The following is a 20,533-nucleotide window of genomic DNA, read 5'->3' on the forward strand; positions in this document are numbered from 1 at the left end:
TCCCCACCCAAGCACTGGGGTCCCCAACACACACATCTGCCCACAGACATTGGGAGGTCATCGAAATGCTCAGACAACGCCCCCTGCTCTTTGCAGGTCAAATCACACGTAGGTGGTAGCACAGCAGGGCAGGGAAGGGAGGAATCAGGAGTCCTGGGCCCTGACCCTGCTAAGCTGCTAATTTGTATGTGCCATCCAGGGGCCTCAGCTTTTCTACTAGAGAGTGGACGTAGGGCAGCTGGTAGTTCTGGCCCTTATGCGTGGCTCACTTAGCTTCTTTCCCGTTCCCCAGGCCGTGGCTCAGCCAATGATCCTGTGAGTGTCAGGGAGTCACCATTGCCCCTGGGGGCCCCTGTCCCGGAGTGGCCCACCTGTCTGCTCCCAGCATGGCGTCAGACACCCCTGAGTCCCTGATGGCCCTCTGCACCGACTTCTGCCTGCGCAACCTGGATGGCACCTTGGGCTACCTGCTGGACAAGGAGACTCTGCGGCTCCATCCAGACATCTTCCTGCCCAGTGAGATCTGTGACCGGCTCGTCAACGAGTGAGCAGGCGTGGGGCTGGGGCAGGGGCCTGAGCCTCAGCATGAGTGTGTGTGGAGAGATTGGGAGCATTGTGTGTGCCCCCCCGTGGGGATGTGCACACACGTGGGTATCCGTGGGTGCAAGAGAACACTGGCCCCAATTAAAGTTGTAATTGTGCATGTTGGTATGTGTGTGGAGGGGGTCGCACGTGAAGGAATGTGTTTGCACACACATGGGCTTCTGCAGCACAGTGTAGGTTTGAGTGTGAAACTGCAGGTATGCATTACACCTATGAGAGGGTGTAGAAACCTGTCATATAATATAAATGAAGGAGTTATATGCTGTCCTGTGTGTGTGTTTGTGTGTGTGTGCACACACGTGTGCATACACACACGATGCACCTGTGCCTGTGAACATGTGTCTGTGTGTGAACCTGAATACATACATATTTATGCACCAGTGCCAGAATAATGGACCCCTGAGCAGGGATCATATCATTCAGAAAATCTCTATGTGGCTTCTCTGAGGGACTCCCCACTAATAGAGGCTCCTAGAAGGATGATATACAGGCCTGACTGCTGGGGGTTCGGTCCAGATGCCCAGAGGGAAATTGTTAGACCAGACAGTCGCATATAAAAGTGGGAACCTGGGTGTGACCTGAGAGCCCAACTTGTAAAAATGTTCTGAGCATCTAATGTGGGTCAGGCACTAGACTGGACACTGCAGAGCAGAGTTGTGTCCATTTTACAGGTGAAGGAACTGAGGTCTGGGGAATTTCAGTTACTCGTGTGAAGTTACCCAGGTAGTGAACAGCCAAGCCAGGATGGTGTTTGACTCCACAGCCTTTTCCACCAGACCAGGATCCTTGCATCTGCTGGTATCTCAACAGAGTTTTACCGAGCACTTGCTCTGTACCCAGCTGGGAACTCCAAACCCCTCGGCTCAGTCTTTCTGTTGGACAGGGTTCTGGGAAGGGCTGATCAAGGAGTCAGAAGCTGGCTTAAAGAAGATGGGGAGTGTGGACGTGTATGTTTGTTATAGAAGCGTCTACAGTTTGGCGGGTAAGAGCTTGGGATTCGCCATCGATAGGGGCCCCTTTATCACCGGTTGGTCTGCCTTTGGACTCCTGGTTCTGGGGCCACCCTTAATCTCATCTGTAGGGTAGCCAGGATCCAACCAGGTGCTGTGAGGAAGAGGAGGAGGAGGCGGAGGAGAGGAGGTTGCTGCCGGGGTGACAAGGGAAGGCTTCAGAGGAAGGGGAGGGCTTGTGCTGGGCCTTGAAGGGAGGATGAGGGTCCCTGCCCTGAGCCAGGCTTCCTTCCCTCCCAGGTATGTGGAGCTAGTCAATGCCGCCTGCAACTTTGAGCCGCACGAGAGCTTCTTCAGCCTCTTCTCGGACCCCCGCAGCACCCGCCTCACCCGAATCCACCTCCGCGAGGACCTGGTGCAGGACCAGGACCTGGAAGCCATTCGCAAGCAGGTGAGACCTGGTCACCAGGCACCGGGGATGGCCAGGGGAGGCCACCCTGAGACGGTCAGGCGGAGTTGGGGCAGGACCGGTCACCTCCAGCCCAGGAATCCTGAGGCGCCGCCAGGGCTCTCCCCCTTGTGCAGACCCCTCCCCAAGCCCCACGTGTGGCCCAGGGCCAGGCCTAGGCTGGTTGGGGTGTGGGTGCAGAGGTGATAACGGGGCTGTGCCCGCCGCCAGGACCTGGTGGAGCTGTACCTGACCAACTGCGAGAAGCTGTCCGCCAAGAGCCTGCAGACGCTGAGGAGCTTCAGCCACACCCTGGTGTCCCTGAGCCTGTTCGGCTGCGCGAACATCTTCTACGAGGAGGAGAACCCGGGGGGCTGTGAAGACGAGTGCCTCGTCAACCCCACCTGTCAGGTGCTGGTCAAGGACTTCACCTTCGAGGGCTTTAGCCGCCTGCGCTTCCTCAACCTGGGCCGCATGATCGATGGGGTCCCCGTGGAGTCTCTGCTGCGGCCGCTCAACTCACTGGCCGCCTTGGACCTCTCGGGCATCCAGACGAGCGACGCGGCCTTCCTAACCCAGTGGAAAGACAGCCTGGTGTCCCTCGTGCTCTACAACATGGACCTGTCGGACGACCACATCCGTGTCATTGTCCAGTTGCACAAGCTGCGGTGAGCTGCGAGCCCAGAGCTCGCCGGGTGGGGGTGGGGAGGTGGGGATAGTCAGTCCCAGAAGATTCCTGAGCCCCCGGCCAGGCAGAAGGTGGGGATAGAAGAGACAGTCCCATTCCTTAAACCCACTGTTTTGGTCTGATCGGGGCTGTTAAGGGCACCTGGGTCCCAGCACGTTTTTTCCCAGAACGCCCTGGAGTGGTTGTAACAGGGATGGGCCCTCCCCTGCCATGGACTGAAACAGCAGGGGTCTACGAGGCAGCCCCAGTCTGTGTCCAGCTCCTGACCTGTGCCCCCAACTCCAATCTCCAGACACCTGGACATCTCCCGAGACCGCCTCTCCAGCTACTACAAGTTCAAGCTGACTCGCAAGGTGCTGAGCCTCTTTGTGCAGAAGCTGGGGAACCTGATGTCCCTGGACATCTCTGGCCACATGATCCTGGAGAACTGCAGCATCTCCAAGATGGACGAGGATGCAGGACAGACCAGGTGGGGACCCACCTGCCATGTTTGCTAGCAGGGTGTCATTCAACAGGCATTGACCAAGTGCCCCTCTGTCAAGTGCTGTCCTGGATGCTGGACAGAAAGAAACAAATTAGGCCCCCCCGAGTCTGTGTGAGCTCGTGGGGACAGACGGGTCATTATTAGGGCTGCACAGGGCTCTGGGGTTGCCCTGAGGGTCAGGAAGGAGGGAGGAGGAGGAATGGCACCCAGGCTGTGCAGAAAGCTCATTCTGAGTTTGCCAGAGGAAGGGTGTTCTACCAGAGGAAACAGCATGTGCAAAGGCTGGAGGTACCGCATGGGAAGTGACTGGGAGATTATGGCACTCAGACTGGCCGGAGCTGGTGTGGTGGTATTAAGGTAAGGCCAGCATACCCGCCACTCATTAGGTGTTGCGGCAGACAGGCTGGTCCCCAGGTTCGTTGTTTGGAGGAGAGAGCTGATTCAAACCCATCCAGCTGTCACTGGCCGTAAGCCCTCTCCCCGACCGGAATGGAGTGGGGTTTGGTTGACGGGCATGTGCCTTCATGACTGTTGGGGGAACCTAAAGGTGACACATCCTCACTAGAATGGCAGATAGGATTCTCCAAAGATGGCTGCAACAATATCTCCTGTCCCACGTGTTCTCTACAGTGTGACCTTGTCACCCTCCCATCAAGAGGTGGGGTCTGGGGCTTCCCTGGTGGCGCAGTGGTTGAGAATCTGCCTGCCAATGCAGGGGACACGAGTTCAAGCCGTGGTCTGGGAAGATCCCACATGCCACGGAGCAACTGGGCCCGTGAGCCACAATTACTGAGCCCGCGCGTCTGGAGCCTGTGCTCCGCAACAAGAGAAGCCGCGATAGTGAGAGGCCTGCGCACCGCGATGAAGAGTGGCCCCCGCTTGCCGCAACTAGAGAAAGCTCTCGCACAAAAACCAAGTCCCAACACAGCCATAAATAAATAAATAAATAAATAAATAAAAGAGGTGGGGTCTATGTCCATCCCCTGCCTTTTTTTAAAGATTTATTGATTGATTGATTGATTGATTGCTATGTTGGGTCTTCGTTTCTGTGCTAGGGCTTTCTCCAGTTGCGGCAAGCGGGGGCCACTCTTCATCACGGTGCGCGGGCCTCTCACTATCGTGGCCTCTCTTGTTGCGGAGCACAGGCTCCAGACGCGCAGGCTCAGTAGTTGTGGCTCACGGGCCTAGTTGCTCCACGGCATGTGGGATCTTCCCAGACCAGGGCTCGAACCCGTGTCCCCTGCGTTAGCAGGCAGATTCTCAACCACTGCGCCACCAGGGAAGCCCTATCACCTGCCTTTAAAAAGAAAAAAAAAAAAAAATGGGACTTCTCTGCTTCCCTGGTGGCGCAGTGGATAAGAATCCACCTGCCAATGCAGGGGACATGGGTTCGAGCCCTGGTCCGGGAAGATCCCACGTGCCGTGGAGCAACTAAGCCTGTGCGCCACAACTGCTGGGCCTGCGCTCTAGAGCCCGCGTGTCACAACTACTGAGCCTGTGTGCCGCAACTACTGAAGCCCACATGCCTGGAGCTCATGCTCCGCAACAGGAGAAGCCACCCCAGTGAGAAGCCCGTGCACCGCAACAAAGAGTAACCCCTGCTCGCCACAACTGGAGAAAGCCCGTGCTCAGCAACAAAGACCCAACACAGCCAAAAAAAAAATAATAATAAGACAAGGCTGGAGGGCCTATCAGAGGGCCCCAAGGAAATGCCTCGCCACCCCCCAGGGAGAGGCCCCCGTTTGTGCTGACCCAGGGCAGCCCTGGGCCCCAGGCCACTCACCCCAACACTCTCTTCCCTCAGCATCGAGCCTTCCAAGAGTAGCATCATGCCTTTCCGGGCTCTGAAGAGGCCACTGCAGTTCCTTGGGCTCTTCGAGACCTCCCTGTGCCGCCTCACGCATATTCCGGCCTACAAAGTGAGAGGGGGAGGGGGAGGGGAGGACCAGGGCGCCCCGGGAGAAGGGAAGGAGGGGTCTGCCCCGGGCCTAGAGATGGTGCTGGGATCGGGCATCCCACCGCTTGGCCTCTTCTGGGATGTTCTGATCATGCTCCGTCTCCAGGTGAGTGGTGATAAAAATGAAGAACAGGTGCTGAACGCCATCGAGGCCTACACAGAGCACAGGCCGGAGATCACCTCACGGGCCATCAACCTGCTTTTCGACATCGCACGCATTGAACGCTGCAACCAGCTTCTGCGGGCCCTGAAGGTCAGTCCCGACCCTGGGGGCCCTCGGGCTCCGGTCCATTCCCACCACTCCCTCCTCTACACCCCTCCTGTTCCCCAGGACACCGGCCGTCCCGCCTCCCAAACCCCAGCACCGCCTCGCGGTGCCTAACTTGCCCCGGCACTGGCCTTGTCCCAGCACCGTGGCCTGCCCCAGTTTCTGCTCCCCAACCCCTACTTCTGCCCTCAGGAAGCAGGATCAGGCTGAGCCCTGCCCCAGAGGACCGTCCGAGCCCCCTCTCACAGCCCCAAGCCTGTCCCCGTGCAACTTCGACAGGCCTGGCCAACCCCGGCCCGTACTCTGTCTTCATACAGCTGGTCATCACGGCCCTCAAGTGCCACAAGTATGACAAGAACATTCAAGTGACAGGCAGCGCTGCCCTCTTCTACCTGACCAATTCCGAGTATCGCTCAGAGCAGAGCATCAAGCTGCGCCGGCAGGTCATCCAGGTGGTGCTGAATGGCATGGAATCCTACCAGGAGGTGACGGTGAGCCCCTACCCGCTGCCTGCTCTGACCCAGCCACCCCACTTTCTGCTCACCCTGTGTGTCCCAGCCTCGCCAGCAGGCTCGCAGAGCCCTCCCGGTGCCATGCTTGCTCTCACCCTTTCTCTCCTGGCTCTGTACTGCCCCCCGCCCCCAACCCCCCTTTCCCGCGGCATCACTGCCAGACTCTGGGACCTGGCCCCACCCGGCCAGTCCATCGCCCACTGCCACCCTCCCCCAGGGGCCCTGTCCTCCTGACTCTGGGCCTTTGCTCGTGCTAACTCCTTAGCCCTTCTGCCCAGTGAGACTCTGCTGAGGTGGGTATTTTTTTCAATAACTGCTTTTATTATAAAAGTAATCAAAATTTTTACTGGAGAAAAATTACAGGTATAAAAGAAAAAAAATAACAACACCCATAATCCCAGCACACAGAGAGCCCAGATTAACACTGGATATCTATTGTTCTGGCTTTTAGTCTGTGCATATTTATTTAGTAAATGGGACCATTCTGTGTATACTGCTGTGTAACCTGGATTTTCATTTCAACAGTGTCTTGTAAATGTGAACATCTCCCATATCAACAAAACATTTTACAACAAAATTTTAAAAGCATTGTTTCTTTTCTGATTACAAAAGTGAGATACCTAATGCTTAGAAAATAAATTCAAGTAATAGAAAATGCACTAACTAGAAAGTGAAAGTTCCAATCCCAGCTCTCCTCCCCCCGGGGCAGCTGGTTGGAACAGTCGGCTTCATAATTGTTGGTGTCAGCATAGTGTGAAGCGTTCCCATCCAAGGAGAGGCTGCCCTGGTGCTGACTCTGTGCTGGGGCTCAGAGGCAGTGGTCAAGCCCCATCCCCAGGGGGTAGCAGGACAGGGCTCCCCCGAATACACGGGCTGCACTTACTGAGTCAGCCCCACGGTTGAACACTTAGGTTGCTTTTCATGTTTTGCTATTTCAAATAAGGCTTTGCTGAATACAAGTAATTGATGCTCCTTATGAGACACGTCTAAAAGGAGAATGGCTGGAGCAGTGGGTTTGTGTATTTTTAAAGCATTTGGGGGGCTTCCCTGGTGGCGCAGTGGTTGAGAATCTGCCTGCCAATGCAGGGGACGCGGGTTCAAGCCCTGGTCTGGGAAGATCCCACGTGCCGCGGAGCAACTGGGCCCATGAGCCACAACTACTGAGCCTGCGCATCTGGAGCCTGTGCTCCGCAACAAGAGAGGCCGCGATAGTGAGAGGCCCGCGCACCGCGATGAGGAGTGGCCCCCACTCGCCACAACTGGAGAAAGCTCTCGCACAGAAACGAAGACCCAACACAGCCCAAAAAATAAATAAATAATAAATAAATTTACAAAAGAAATGTGAATACTGCCCTCAGCAACCCAATCTCCTTAAAAAAAAAAAAAAAAAAAAGCATTTGGTACGTGTTCTTGCATTGTCCTCCAGAAAGGCTCTGGTGGGGATATAGCCTCTGCAGGGATGAGAAGGCCCCCTTTCCCACTGCCTGCCAACTCCAGACTTTAGAGCAACAGTTCTTCCTGCATTGAGATTGATTTTATAATCAGGTAAAAGGCGTGTCATTTTTCTTTTTTTTTTTTAATGAGAAAAGAATGCTAGTTGAAGACTCACAAATTCATAAACTCTTTCAAAGAAATAGAAATTCAGGTAACAAGATAATCACTTTTTGACTCGAGAGATTGATGATGTCCGTTGACAAAGGTCAGGGGAAGAACACACTTGCACTTTCCACTGGTGAGGTGTGACCTGAACCACCTCTTCACAGGGCAACTTGCAGAACCTGCCAAAACCGTGAATGCATTTATCTTTTGGCGTAAATTCCACAGTTAGAAATGTTCTTAGAGGAAAAAGATACATGTACATCCTCCCTTTTTGATTAAATAAGAAGTCAGAGGCAACCAAAATGTTTTAGTAATAGGGGCCTGGTCCTGAAAGAGTAACGTAAGATCTGCCCACATCATGGGATATGATGGTAAATCTGTACATCCTAACATGGAAAGATGGATGGCCCTGCATGTTGATAAGTGAAGAGAAGTTTTGGACCAATATGGATAAAACCTTCTTTTGCCTCTCCCCTCCCCCAAGTATACATTTGTATTTCCATGGTAGAAAAATCTAGAAGGTTGTGCATCAAACTTTTTTTTTTTTTTAATATTTTTGGCTGCGTTGGGTCTTTGTTGCTGTGCACGGGCTTTCTCTAGTTGCAGCGAGCGGGGGCGACTCTTCATTCTGGTGCGTGGGCTTCTCATTGCGGTGGCTTCTCTTGTTGCGGAACACTGGCTCTAGGTGTGCGGGCTTCAGTAGTTGTGGCACGTGGGGTCAGCAGTTGTGGCTTGCGGGCTCTAGAGCACAGGCTCAGTAGTTGTGGCTCACAGGCTCTAGAGCACAGGCTCAGCAGTTGTGGCGCAGGGGCTTAGTTGCTCTGCGGCATGTGGGATCTTCCCGGACCAGGGCTCGAACCCATGTCCCCTGCATTGGCAGGCGGATCCTTAACCACTGCGCCACCAGGGAAGTCCCGCATCAAACTTTTAACGGCAATTACTTCTGAAGAATTAAGTGGGGGACTTTAAGTTTCTGCTCAGATAGTATTTTTTGAACATTTTATAGTAAGTATTGCTTTTATGATTTAAAATAAATTTTTTTCTCAAATTACAAAATATATGTATATTGTGGGGGGAAAAAAAGAGAGTTAACAAGGGCTAACAAGTTAATTAGAGGATTAGGATATCCTCTAATTTATATAAGTAATGAAGTCTGGTGAACTTCCAGTATCTAATGAGAAAGGATGGAAGGAAATTATGAGGAAAATGCACTGAGAATACTGTAAAATAAATAAATAAATAACCCCACAGACAAGACAAAGAGTAATTGAGGATGTGGAGCAACTGGAACTTTTCTGTGCTTCTGGTGGGAGTATAAACTGGTACAGCCACCTTGGAAACAGTCTGGTGTTACCTGGTAAAGCTGAAGACGTGCACACCTTGTGACCTAGAAGGTCCACCCCACGCGTGGGTGCCCTAGAGGAGCCCACACACATGGACACCAGGACGCACATACAGGACATTGTTTGAAGTAGCCAAACACTGAAGTCTGCCCGAACGTCCGCTAGCAGTGGACTGCATAAATAAATTAGAATTCTATACTGCAAATGAAAAAAAAAAAAGCATTTCAGCTACTTATAACAAGATGGTTGATCTTGCAAACCTGTGGTTGAACAAAAAGCCACAATATCCTAGAGAATCTTTCAAGTGAAAGGCAGGGATGGGGCTCTCTCGTAGGGAGAGGGACTTACGATCAGGAAGGGACATATGGGGACTTCTGGGTGCTGGCAGTGCTGTTTCTTGACCCAGATGGTGCTTACATGGTTGTTGAAAAGCTTGCTTGCTTTATAATTATTTGCAAAACTATACATTTGTGTTTTATGCACTCTTCTGTATATTACAGTTCACGTTTTTAAAAAATATTGAAAAAAAAAAAAAGCCTTGTAGTCTCCTCTTCCAGACAGCCTTCGTGGACCCCCACAGCGCTGGATGATCTCACACCTCTAGAGAGCCCCTCAAGTCCAGCTCCCAAGTCTGACCCTGACTGTGCTCCGCTTGTCTCCCGGCCCCGCCCAGGTCCAGCGGAACTGCTGCCTGACCCTCTGCAACTTCAGCATCCCTGAGGAGCTGGAGTTCCAGTACCGCCGAGTCAACGAGCTCCTGCTCAGCATCCTCAACCCCACACGACAGGACGAGTCGATCCAGCGCATCGCCGTGCACCTGTGCAACGCCCTGGTCTGCCAGGTGGACAACGACCACAAGGAGGCCGTGGGCAAGATGGGCTTTGTTGTGGTGCGTGCGTGCGTGCGTGCGGGGGCGGGGCTGCCCCTCCCTCCCTCCCTCCCTCTCGCTCCCGCAGCCCCACTGCCAAAAGGGAGGATTTAGGCCACACCAAAGGAAGAATTTCCTGTGACTTCCCTGGCAGTCCAGTGCTTAAGACTCCGAGCTTCCAATGCAGGGGCTGCGGGTTCGATCCCTGGTCCGGGGAACTGAGATCCCACGTGCCGCGTGGAACAGCCAAAACAAAAAACAAAAAAAAAACAACTACTTCCAAAGGAAGAATTTCCTAACGGTTAAAGTTGCTGATGACCCGTAGATTTCCTCCACCACCGAGAACACTCTGTCATCGTCTCCCAGCCCCTCCACTCTCCTGTTGGGTCCCACTGTAGAAGTCACTCCTGCCTCCTCAGACCAGGTGCCCCTCTTATGTCTTGCCAACTGGGATTAAATAAATATCTGAGGGCCTATCTGTTTAACATCAGCCTCCCCACTGGGTGTGAGCTCTGTAGGGAGAGACGCCATGCTTGTTCCTTCCATCATCCCGTCCCCAGCACTTCCTAGCACAGGGCCTGGTGCACAGTGGGAAGTTAATAAGTATTTGCTGAAGAAAGGAAGGCACATCCAGTCTCCTTTCATTCAGCGCTGGGGAGGCTGAAACCCAGAGCAAGAGGGCCATGCCCACAGCCACGTGGGGTCAAGGTCGAGCCACGACTAGCACCCAGGCATCCTGATGTCAAGTATCAGGTCCGTGGGTGGCACTTCTCCCAACAGCCTCCCAAATAGAGAGGCAGATTTGGTCTCATCAGGATGTATTAACAGGAATAGAATTGCTGACTCTTGCCTCCATTTTGGTTCTTGGGGGACATGGTATCTCTTGAAGCCCTGGCCCCCCCAGCAAGTTCTCTTCTCTGCCCACAGACCATGCTGAAGCTGATTCAGAAGAAGCTGCTGGACAAGATCGTAAGTTGAGTCTTCATGGAGCCACCCTGCCCCTCCCCTAGCCTGAGAAGGGACTGGCTTGCCCGTGGGGGGGTGTCCACATTGTGTCAGGGGACCCTGTCACCGGGTGCCAGGAGCCTGCGGGCCCATCCAGGCGAACCTGTGCTGAGCCCTTTCCCCGCTTCAGTGTGATCAGGTGATGGAGTTCTCCTGGAGCGCCCTGTGGAACATCACGGACGAGACTCCTGACAACTGCGAGATGTTCCTTAACTTCAACGGCATGAAGCTCTTCCTGGACTGCCTGAAGGTAGCGCCCTCTCCAGAAGCCTCCTTGACCCCCACTTGGCCGCTCTTCTGTCCCCAGGTCCCCCAGCAACCCCTCTCCCCATGGTTCCCATGGAAGGGCAGTGAGGACCAACTCACAGGCCCGCCAGCCCAGGATTTGCTGCTAACAGGAGCTCCAGAGGTCTTCCCTGACCCAGACGGCCTGGCTGGGCCCTCTCTTAGAGCCCTCCCTCCAAGGGAGAACCCAGCCCCGTCCTTCTCAGCATGATTTCTCAGACTCTCCAGGTCTGGCTGGGGTCCACTGAGATATCAGCCAGACAGAATTCTGTCCAGTAGGATGGTCTGTTCATCCTAAAACTCATTCTTGATTGTCTTGCTCTAGTTTCCAAAAGGATTCCCTTAGACTAATATTTTGAGCTTTGGTAAATAGAATCATGTTTGTCCCATTCATAATTTTATAGGTCAGATCTCCACTCAGCCTTTGATTTTGTGGCAGGGAACTCTACCACTTTAATCCCTTGTAGTGTGTACCCAGCACTGTCCTAGGTGTACCGGAACGTAGGAGGGCAGCAGATTGCACCCCCCACCCTTTGTCTAGTTGAAATGGCCAGACAGATGCTCATAAAGCTTCTAGGTTACCAATATCAGACACTAATTAAGTACTCATTGATATGACCCCCAATGGCTCTCATTTTTCCAGGAGTTCCCAGAGAAGCAGGAGCTGCATCGGAATATGCTAGGACTCTTGGGGAATGTGGCGGAGGTGAAGGAGCTACGGCCCCAGCTAATGACTTCCCAATTCATCAGTGTCTTCAGGTTGGTACTTCTCTTCTTTCCCTTTTTGCCTTGGCTGCCAGGATGCTCAGAGCTCTAGTCAGTGCTCAGTTGCAGCAATCGCTGTTAGCCTAGGTTTCTGTTAGGAATGCCGCCTTCACTCTATGATGCAGTTTCTTATTCTTTCAACCCTCCATAAATGGTCCTGTTGTAGCTATATCTTATCTTAAGTGATCTTATATCCCCTTTAGAAGTCATCTGGGTATGGATGATAAGTGATAAAGAAATCAATAGTACCTTTGGCAGCTGGCCTGTTAGTTGGGGTCCAGCAGCTGCTATCTGAAGAGGGACTTAGGGATCAGGACTCCATTTTTCTCTCTTCTTGGCAGCAACCTGCTGGAGAGCAAGGCCGATGGGATTGAGGTTTCCTACAATGCCTGTGGCGTCCTCTCCCACATCATGTTTGATGGCCCTGAGGCCTGGGGCATCTGTGAACCCCAGCGGGAGGAGGTGGAGGAGCGCATGTGGGCAGCCATCCAGAGCTGGGACATCAACTCACGGAGAAATATCAATTACAGGTGCGGAGTGGGGAGGGGTGGGACATGGATGTGGGGTCAGTGCTAGGACAGGATGCTCCTTCCCAACAAGGTCTGGTGAGAGCTACTTGCCCTTCTCCTAGTCCTGTGTCAGATGTTACTAACCGAGGTGTAGTCCACGTAGAGCACAGCATGTAAACGCGCACATCTCACCTCTACGGTTTGGTGCCTGTTTCCTCACATCGACACCTGTGTGTACCCAAAGCCTGCCGTTTACAAACATTTGATACATGTCCAGTTGTGAAAAAAAAAAAAAGAAAAGAAAATACAGACACGCAACAGGAAACAAAACGGAAACCATTCGTTCCCTAAGAGAGCATCCCCCCCTAACATTCTGGCATCTCCCTTCCCAGCAGTTTTCTATGCACAGATTTAATTACCTCCAGTCCAGCTGGCATCAAGTCTTACTATCTCGTGAGTGAATTTCCAGCCGCAGCTATGGGTCTCCCTCATCGTTTTATGACTGAGTCACTTTCTATGTGCACCTGGGCCATCTTGTATTGATGGACATTGGAGTTGAAAACCCATGCTGGGAGGAGCAGGCTCATGCTCGTGGCTTTGCCGACACTCCAATTACTGTCATTTCAGAGGAGAGCTGAAGTGGAATCACTGGCCTGGGGAGGGGGTGGAGGTTGCACATGCATTTTTCAGGCTTTTGGACCTTGACTCCAGATGACGCGTAGTAGAAGGCCATTATGGGAAGTGCAGTCAATCTCTTCTGCTTCCCAGGGTCCTTCGTCCCCCACCTCCCAGGCTGGGGCTCCCCTCCCTGCCATGGTCCCCAGTTTCTGCACCACCTGATCTGTGTTCCTCCTGCCTCCCTCATGCTCATGACCTCTCTCACCAGGGCGCTCTCTTTGTGGAGCCTGAAGGGCCAGGTACCCCCCTGTCCCCTCCATCCTACTGGCCTGCTCATCATTTGTCCACGGGACCCTTCAGTGAGGGCAAACCCCCAACAAGAGACAATGCACCTCCCCCCACAATGCCCGGCATCAAAAGTGACCTTGAGGGAGTTCCCTGGTGGCCTAGTGGTTAGGATTCCAGGCTTTCACTGCCATGTCCTGGCTTCAGTCCCTGGTCAGGAAACCGAGATCCCTCAAGCCACACAGAGTGGCAAAAAAAAAAAAAAAAAGTGACCTTGATTTTTCTTCCTATAGGTCATTTGAGCCAATTCTTCGCCTCCTTCCCCAGGGCATCTCACCTGTCAGCCAGCATTGGGCCACCTGGGCCCTGTACAACCTGGTGTCTGTCTACCGTGAGTACCCACTCACCCTTTGTTCACTCATCGGCTGAAAAGCAGACTTGCCCTCAGGGAGGTGATAATCCAGGTGGAAGTTCTATGAGAGCTGGTGTCAGTGTCTGCGCCTCAGCACCCAGCCCTCTGCTTTCTGGCATTGGTGGGACGCCCAGCATAATGGCTGGCCCCTGCCTCATCGGCAGAAGCAGGTCTGGCAGATGAGCCAGCCCATCCAGAGATCCCAGACAGCTTTCTTAATGTTTCCTGCTTCCATACAAGTGAATAGTCAAAAATCTCCATGCCTTCTGTAAGGCAGGGTAAGACCAACCCAAACCAAGAACTAACCCCCGAGGAAACAGACGTCCGAGAGAACAGGAGAGAACTTGAAAACAAGTCTCCCTCATTTCCTCAGAGAGACTCCCACCCTCTCTTAGAAGAGCCTGAACTGTCCTCTGCTCAGTGGCTTTGGGGGAGAGGGAAAAGAGGGTGCAGCACCAAGAGACTTTGATTGCAGACCAGGTTTGACCCCTAGTTCTCTCTTTTACTGGTTATGTGATCTCATGCAGGTTATTTAACCTCTCTGGGCCTCAGTTTTCTCCTCTGTAAAATGGGGATAATAACACTTACCTCATAAGATTGATGTGAAAAGAGAACCAGCGGAAAGTGCTGAGCCCTGGTGCCTGGATACTGCTCAGTCCTGCTACTGGCAGAGTGAATAAGAGTGCAGGCCCTGGGGGAAGACTGCCTGTGTTACTTTGAGCAGGTTTCTCAACCTCTCCGTGCCTCATTTGCCTCATCTTTAAAATGGGATAGTAATAGTACTTTCTGCATAGGATTGCTGTGAAATAAGACATGTAAAGTGTTTGGAAGAGTGCTTTGGCACATCCCAGCTGTTCAGTAAGCATTGGCCAATCTTTTATTACTCCTTGAGGTTAGTCTTACTAAAAAGTAGCACCTTACCTCAAAGAGGCGGTGTAGCACAGAGGAAGAGCCCTGAGCCCGGACTCCCTCAGACAAGCCTCTAGAGTGACTTTGAGTGGATAACTTCATCTCTCTGACGCTCAGCTCTTTCGTCATTAAATGGAGATGATAAAAATAGCTCCTACGACATAGAGCTGCTGGAGGGCCATTGAAATGCCTGTGTTCTCCGTGGAGTGTATAGCCCTGGATACCGAGCCCTAGAATGTTCTTTGTTGGAGTGAACCATGAAGCCACCCAATAGGTAGGCCTGGTGGTTCCATCCTGGCTGGACATATTTTGTTAAAAGTACAAATAAACAGGTTCCTGGATCTGTTGAATCAGGATACCCAAGGGCAGTGCTTAGGAAGCTCTATTTTTACAAAAACTTCTCAGAGAGTAGAAGGTGCTGGTTTGGGTGACATTTTGGGGGGGGGGGGGGCGGAAATGCCACTGTGCGGCAAAGAAGGGAAGAGCCTTTTCCAAGGGGTTCACCCCTTGCTTCCCCCAGGTGGCCTCAGGAACTTGGGCCCCAGGGCTGGGCAAACATGGCTCATGGCCAGTTGCAGCAGTGCCCTCACTCAGGGCCAAGTCTTCATCCCGCCTTCGGGGAGGGCAGTTCTTGCAGCAGGGGTGGGTTTCTGGGCAACAGGCTGATAGAAATCCCACCCTGATCACCTGCTGTCTGTCCCTATCCACAGCGGACAAGTACTGCCCCCTGCTGATCAAAGAAGGTGGGATGCCCCTCCTGAGGGACATGATCAAGATGGCAACCGCGCGGCAGGAGACCAAGGAAATGGCCCGGTGAGAGACTGGCAGTGTTTCTGCTTGAAGCCTAGACTTGGGGGAGCGAGGGACACAGCCAGGCCCTCTCGTGGTTAGGAATGGCTGCAATTCCCAGGGGCAACTCGGGGCCGAGTGTGGAGGTGGACAGCATACTGACGGCCGGCTGGGGCCTCCCTGAGTGTCATTGTGGCCACAGTGTGGCCGGAAACTGGATGATCAAGCTCTGAACGGAGCATCATTGCCCTCATTTGTAAGCTTGATTTTCTTTTATTCCCAGAAAATCCCATCCTCTCATCCCTGGGCATTAGCAAGTCAGGTCAGAACTTGTCATTATTTTTGGCCAAAGACATTCCAACTAAAGAGAGGACACGTATGGTAAAATACATTCTAGGGATCAGGCAGAATGCATATGAGTTTCTGAATAATGTGAAGGTCCTGGACACGGCAGAGCCATCAAGGCCCTCCGCTGCTGTGTGGTTTTCACTACCGGGTCTAAAATATCATCTACCGGGATCTCACACCCATCAGTGCACAGGAGAGACCCTCAGAGATGCTACGTGTCGCAATCAGCAGTAACGACCTTGCTTTCTCCAGGATCCATTCTAGGAGAGAACGGAGTTAAGTTTACCCCAGTTCTAAACACAGCGCAGAATAAAGAGTATCGTGGGGGAGGGGCCTGGAGCTCAGAGGCTCCCCAGACAACTACTCACTGGCTGTTTCTGCAGTTATTGTCGGCAAAAGGCACTGCTTAAACGTTTTTTTCGTTTTTAATTTATTTATTTTTGGCTATGTTGGGTCTTTGTTGCTGCGCGCGGGCTTTCTCTAGTTGTGGCGAGCGGGGACTACTCTTTGTTGCCGTGGGCGGGCTTCTCATTGCGGTGGTTTCTCTTGTTGCGGAGCACGGGCTCTAGGCGCGCAGGCTTCAGTAGCTGTGGCTTGCAGGCTCAGTCGTTGTGGCTCGTGGGCTCTAGAGCGCAGGCTCAGTAGTTGTGGCACACGGGCTTAGTTGCTCTGCGGCATGTGGGATCTTCCCGGATCAGGGCTCGAACCTGTGTCCCCTGCATTGGCAGGCGGATTCTTAACCACTACACCAACAGGGAAACCCACTGCTTAAACATTTAATTGACAGATTGGTCTGAGTTTGAGAATGGTAAAATGAGTGGTTCTCCAACTTAATCTCCCTAAAGAATCACCTAAAAAGACTGTTAAAAACGTTCGGCCCGGGGCTTCCCTGGTAGCGCAATGGTTGAGAATCTGCCTGCCAATGCAGGGGACCCAGGTTCGAGCCGTGGTCTGGGAAGATCCCACATGCCGCGGAGCAACTAGGCCCGTGAGCCACAACTACTGAGCCTGCGCGTCTGGAGCCTGTGCTCTGCAACAAGAGAGGCCGCGATAGTGAGAGGCCCGCGCACCGCGACGAAGAGTGGCCCCCGCTTGCCACAACTAGAGAAAGCCCTCACACAGAAACGAAGACCCAACACAGCCATAAATAAATAAATAAATAAATTTAAAAGTAGTAGTAAAAAAAAAAATCATTTCTTAAAAAAAAAAAGTTTGGCCCCACCCTAGATTTTCTTTGCCGGTGGGCCTGGGAATGTGCATTGTCAACAGGGTTCCCAGGAGATTTGAGAAGCACTGGGTAAGACTGACCCATAACCTACCCCAGTCACTTTGAACATCTCTGTAAGACCTGAGATGTGTACCCAAGCTGGCCAGCCTGATGGTAGGGTGCTTAGGAGAAATCTCTCTGCCTGTTCACCAGTCCTGTCCCACCCCAGGCATCCCTTACTTCCTAAGAGGCATTGAGGCACCTCTTTAGCACATGGAGGCTGCAGTGAACACGTACACACACACACACACCCGCCACCAACCCAGAGGCTTAGTGTGAACGGGAAGGCCATGCAGGGTTCAGGGTGACACCTGACGGTGGTTCCCAAGGGCCAGACTAGAGTGGGAGATCTGAGCATGAGGGGTGATTCCCAAACGCTGCACGGGGACTGGGCCGCTGCAGGGTGTCGGGCCCTTGTACTTGTTGTGCAAGCACAGCTGCCCTAGCCCTAGACGGACCTGCCGCTGGATCAGGATCTCTGGGTGAATCTGACGCGTGGCCAGTTTGGGGACCACCAGTAGACTTTGGGGAAGAAAAAGGCCTGGGTGTACAGGGAAAAGGTGAAGAAGGAAGATGTTGCTGAAAAAAAGACCAGAAGGTTTTGGAGGTTAGGCCTGAGCTGATTCAGGGACGCCCCTAACCGCAGATGCCCAGGCACTGAGAGGTGGGAAAGGGGGCCTGGGGAAGTAGGAGGGGAGCACACAGGGCTGATGGTATTCGTGGCCACAAGTACCGTTTCCTGGGTACCCCGCACATGCTGCACTGTGCCCGCCACTTTGTACACTTCATCTCATTCAGCGTCAGCATCATGGTTAACACTGGCTAACAAATCCAGCAGCCTGATCAGCTGGGAGGGGCTGGGCCCACCCCAACCCAAGCCCACCCTCCAATCCTCTTTCTCCCATTGTCTCCAGCAAGGTGATTGAGCACTGCAGTAACTTTAAAGAGGAGAACATGGACACGTCCAGATAGAGGCCTCTGCCCCCATGGCCGCCACTGCTCTGGACCACGAGGCCGGGAGGAAGCGCTCTCAAGCAGCCCAGCTGGCAGATCCCCACCTGGGGAGCCTCCCACTGGATGAAGGGACACAGGGGGACTTTTGCACAACCGACGCTTTTCCTTAACATTAGTGAGATATATATATATTATATATATATATATATATATATATATATATATTATTTTTTTTTGGTTAGGAAGTGTGAAGTTTTGTGTGTATGATTTCTGTACAAAAACAAAAGAAACACTCCCTGAGTCCTCGCAGCTTCCTTGGCCATTCTCAAGCCCCAACTCAAAGCCTTCATCGCTGCCACACTCACTCCTACCCCTGCCAGACTAAATGCCTCTAACATTGTGAGTGTCCGGCCCTCGCCCTGTAATCTCTGACCTTGGCCTCCCTTCCTGTTAGGAGAGGCAATGGGCTTTTGATAGCCCACTCCAGCACCCTAACCCACCCACCAAAGCCTGAGAACGCCCTCTAGGTTCCTGGGTGCAGCTGATGGGGTTTGGAGATTAAAACTAACCCCACTGGGTCTCCCAAATGCCTTGGTGCTCCCGGCTTGGGCCTCTGGGGCGAGCAAGTAAGCCGTACCTGCCTAGGTCCAGGCAGTCCCAGCCCCAGAGGGCCCTCGAGGAGTGGAGCTCACAGTGGCTCTGCTGCCCTCTGGCCAGGCCTGCCTGAGGCCACGCTGCTATGGAGGCTGCCTCCTAGTCTCCCACCAGGTCCCAGGCTGTCGAAGGCCCCAGCCCAGGGCTGGTCAGAATTCGGGCAGATTCCACTGCCCCTTCTGCCAAACATATCCAGAACCTGCCCCCCACCCTGGAAGCCAGCACCTCCTGGGGCCAGGGGCTTTTTCCCCCTCACCCCCTACCCCTCATCTGCCCGCAGCACCCACGGTGCCCAGGCACCCCACCAGCAGAACTGAGCCTGCCTCACTCGCCCCTGCCTGCCCCGCTGCCCAGAGGACCCCACACCTCTCTCACAGGCAGGAGGTCCCCAAGCCAGCCTTTCCCGGTGGCAACAGGCAGACATCTCCAGACCAGCATTTGGCACGTCCTGCAGCGGCCCTGCCTGGCCCTCCCGGGCCCTTCCCGCGCCCCTCCCATTCTGACCCCAGGCTTTCCCTTGGAAACCTCCATGCTGTGTTTCAGAGAAGTGTGAGACACAAACGTATCTTGAAATATCTTGTGCTCCTCCCTTGATGTCACTCCGAATTGCTTCTCATGGCACAGACGGCGGTGAGGAGGCCCCTCTGGAACAAGGGGCTGGGGAGCAGAGCTGACTCTGCCCTTCGGGGGTGGCTTTTCTTCCCTCCTCCTTCCCTGGGCCTGTTTTTGGATTCTCCTGGCGTTTCTGCCTGCAGACAGAGCAGTCTGGATGAGCAGCCCAGGGGAGAGGCACCTGGCCTTTCTCCCCTGGGGTCTTTCCCTCCCAGCCGTGGGAAGGGCCAGCTGCCCTGTGTCCCTCAGCTTAGCAGATGGGCCACATCTGCCCCTCCCTTCCATGCTCACGTGGCCTGAGCCAGGCCCCGGGCAGAGCTCACATTGCATTGCTTTACCACCTGGGGCCTGGGTAAATGTCTGTACTTCGGGATGTCACAGAAATACATTTTTGTGCAAAGTGGAGCAGAGTGTCTTTTTTTGTGGAAGGGACGGGGTCTGGGGAGGGCCCTGGGCTGGCTCAGGCAGTGGGCCTTGAGTGAGGGTGCGTCGGGTCGGTTTGTGTGCCCAGCCCAAAGGGTCAACTGCAGACTGGGGACAGGTGGCAGATCGGGCTGGAGCACCTGTTTTTCCTCTGCAGTCTCTCCACACCCCTGTGCCCAGACACTGAGGGTACAGCTGGCAACAGACCAACAGGAGCCCTGCCCAGAATGGCCATCTGATGGTAGAGACAAATGTTAAATACGAGTTTATGACCCAGTGTGCGAGGAGCAGGGAGAAGGGAGCACAGAGCAGGCCCCTCCTGTGGGCCGGTGGGAGTGCGCAGGACAGACTGGAGTTAGCTGGGCCACAGCCCTTTAGGGAGAGGGAAGAGCATATGTGCAGATAAGGGACAGCGTGGTACCCTGCTGCGGGCAAGAGAGGCTCCTCACAAGGGGAGACATGCGAGCTGAATCCAGCAAAAAGACCAGGCTGCCAGCCCTGGCTGTAGGGGTCCAGGGAAAGGGTGTCCTAGGCAGAGGGCCCTGCCAGGAGAAGACCTCGCAGGGAGAACCACGAAGCAGCCCACGTGGCTGCAGCAGAGTGGAGGGCGAGGGAGCCAGCAGGAGGGGATGAAGGAGCCGAGGCCAAATCCTGAGATGACTCTGCTTTGGCCCAGGATGGTCCTGGTTTACACCTGTTGTCCTAGTGTAACTATCAGCAGTGACTTCCGTGCCCCTGAAGTACTACTGAGGCTGCACCCAATGAGGGGGAGCTCTTCCCCAAAGAACAGTCTAGGTGCTGGTCCCAGATCACGTGCAACCATTCCCAAACGTGCCAGGTGGTGTGTCCCCAGTGCCCAATGACAAAGGTTCTCTCCTAGACCAAACTGTAGCCAGGCTCCAAGCCTTCTTCTCCGCTAGGCCTCAACCTTGGCCTGTAAAAACTATAGACTTCAGCACAAGTGATTTCGTTCACTCC

The 20,533-nt window shown here is 53.6% G+C and overlaps 1 protein-coding gene across 2 annotated transcripts in view; it reads left to right on the forward strand.

Annotated features, from left to right (window-relative positions):
* The window catches only part of ZER1 (zyg-11 related cell cycle regulator), a 30,589-nt gene extending 11,052 nt beyond the window's left edge, over positions 1 to 19,537 (forward strand). The window contains exons 2-16 of one of the 2 annotated variants that reach the window (XM_082468342.1): positions 293 to 544; positions 1,854 to 2,004; positions 2,233 to 2,669; positions 2,982 to 3,158; positions 4,978 to 5,092; positions 5,237 to 5,383; positions 5,716 to 5,889; positions 9,526 to 9,741; positions 10,648 to 10,689; positions 10,856 to 10,975; positions 11,654 to 11,769; positions 12,117 to 12,305; positions 13,481 to 13,578; positions 15,219 to 15,321; positions 17,827 to 19,537. In XM_082468342.1, coding sequence (XP_082324468.1) covers positions 387 to 544; positions 1,854 to 2,004; positions 2,233 to 2,669; positions 2,982 to 3,158; positions 4,978 to 5,092; positions 5,237 to 5,383; positions 5,716 to 5,889; positions 9,526 to 9,741; positions 10,648 to 10,689; positions 10,856 to 10,975; positions 11,654 to 11,769; positions 12,117 to 12,305; positions 13,481 to 13,578; positions 15,219 to 15,321; positions 17,827 to 17,884 — 2,301 coding nt within the window. In that variant the 5' untranslated portion in view covers positions 293 to 386 and the 3' untranslated portion in view covers positions 17,885 to 19,537. The remainder of the gene's footprint in view (positions 1 to 292; positions 545 to 1,853; positions 2,005 to 2,232; positions 2,670 to 2,981; positions 3,159 to 4,977; positions 5,093 to 5,236; positions 5,384 to 5,715; positions 5,890 to 9,525; positions 9,742 to 10,647; positions 10,690 to 10,855; positions 10,976 to 11,653; positions 11,770 to 12,116; positions 12,306 to 13,480; positions 13,579 to 15,218; positions 15,322 to 17,826) is intronic. The other variant, XM_082468343.1, reaches the window with a different exon arrangement.
* The last annotated feature ends 996 nt before the right edge of the window (positions 19,538 to 20,533 follow it).

Source organism: Balaenoptera physalus (genome assembly GCF_965194825.1).
Source record: "Balaenoptera physalus genome assembly, chromosome: 7".
Classification (NCBI taxonomy): domain Eukaryota; kingdom Metazoa; phylum Chordata; class Mammalia; order Artiodactyla; family Balaenopteridae; genus Balaenoptera; species Balaenoptera physalus.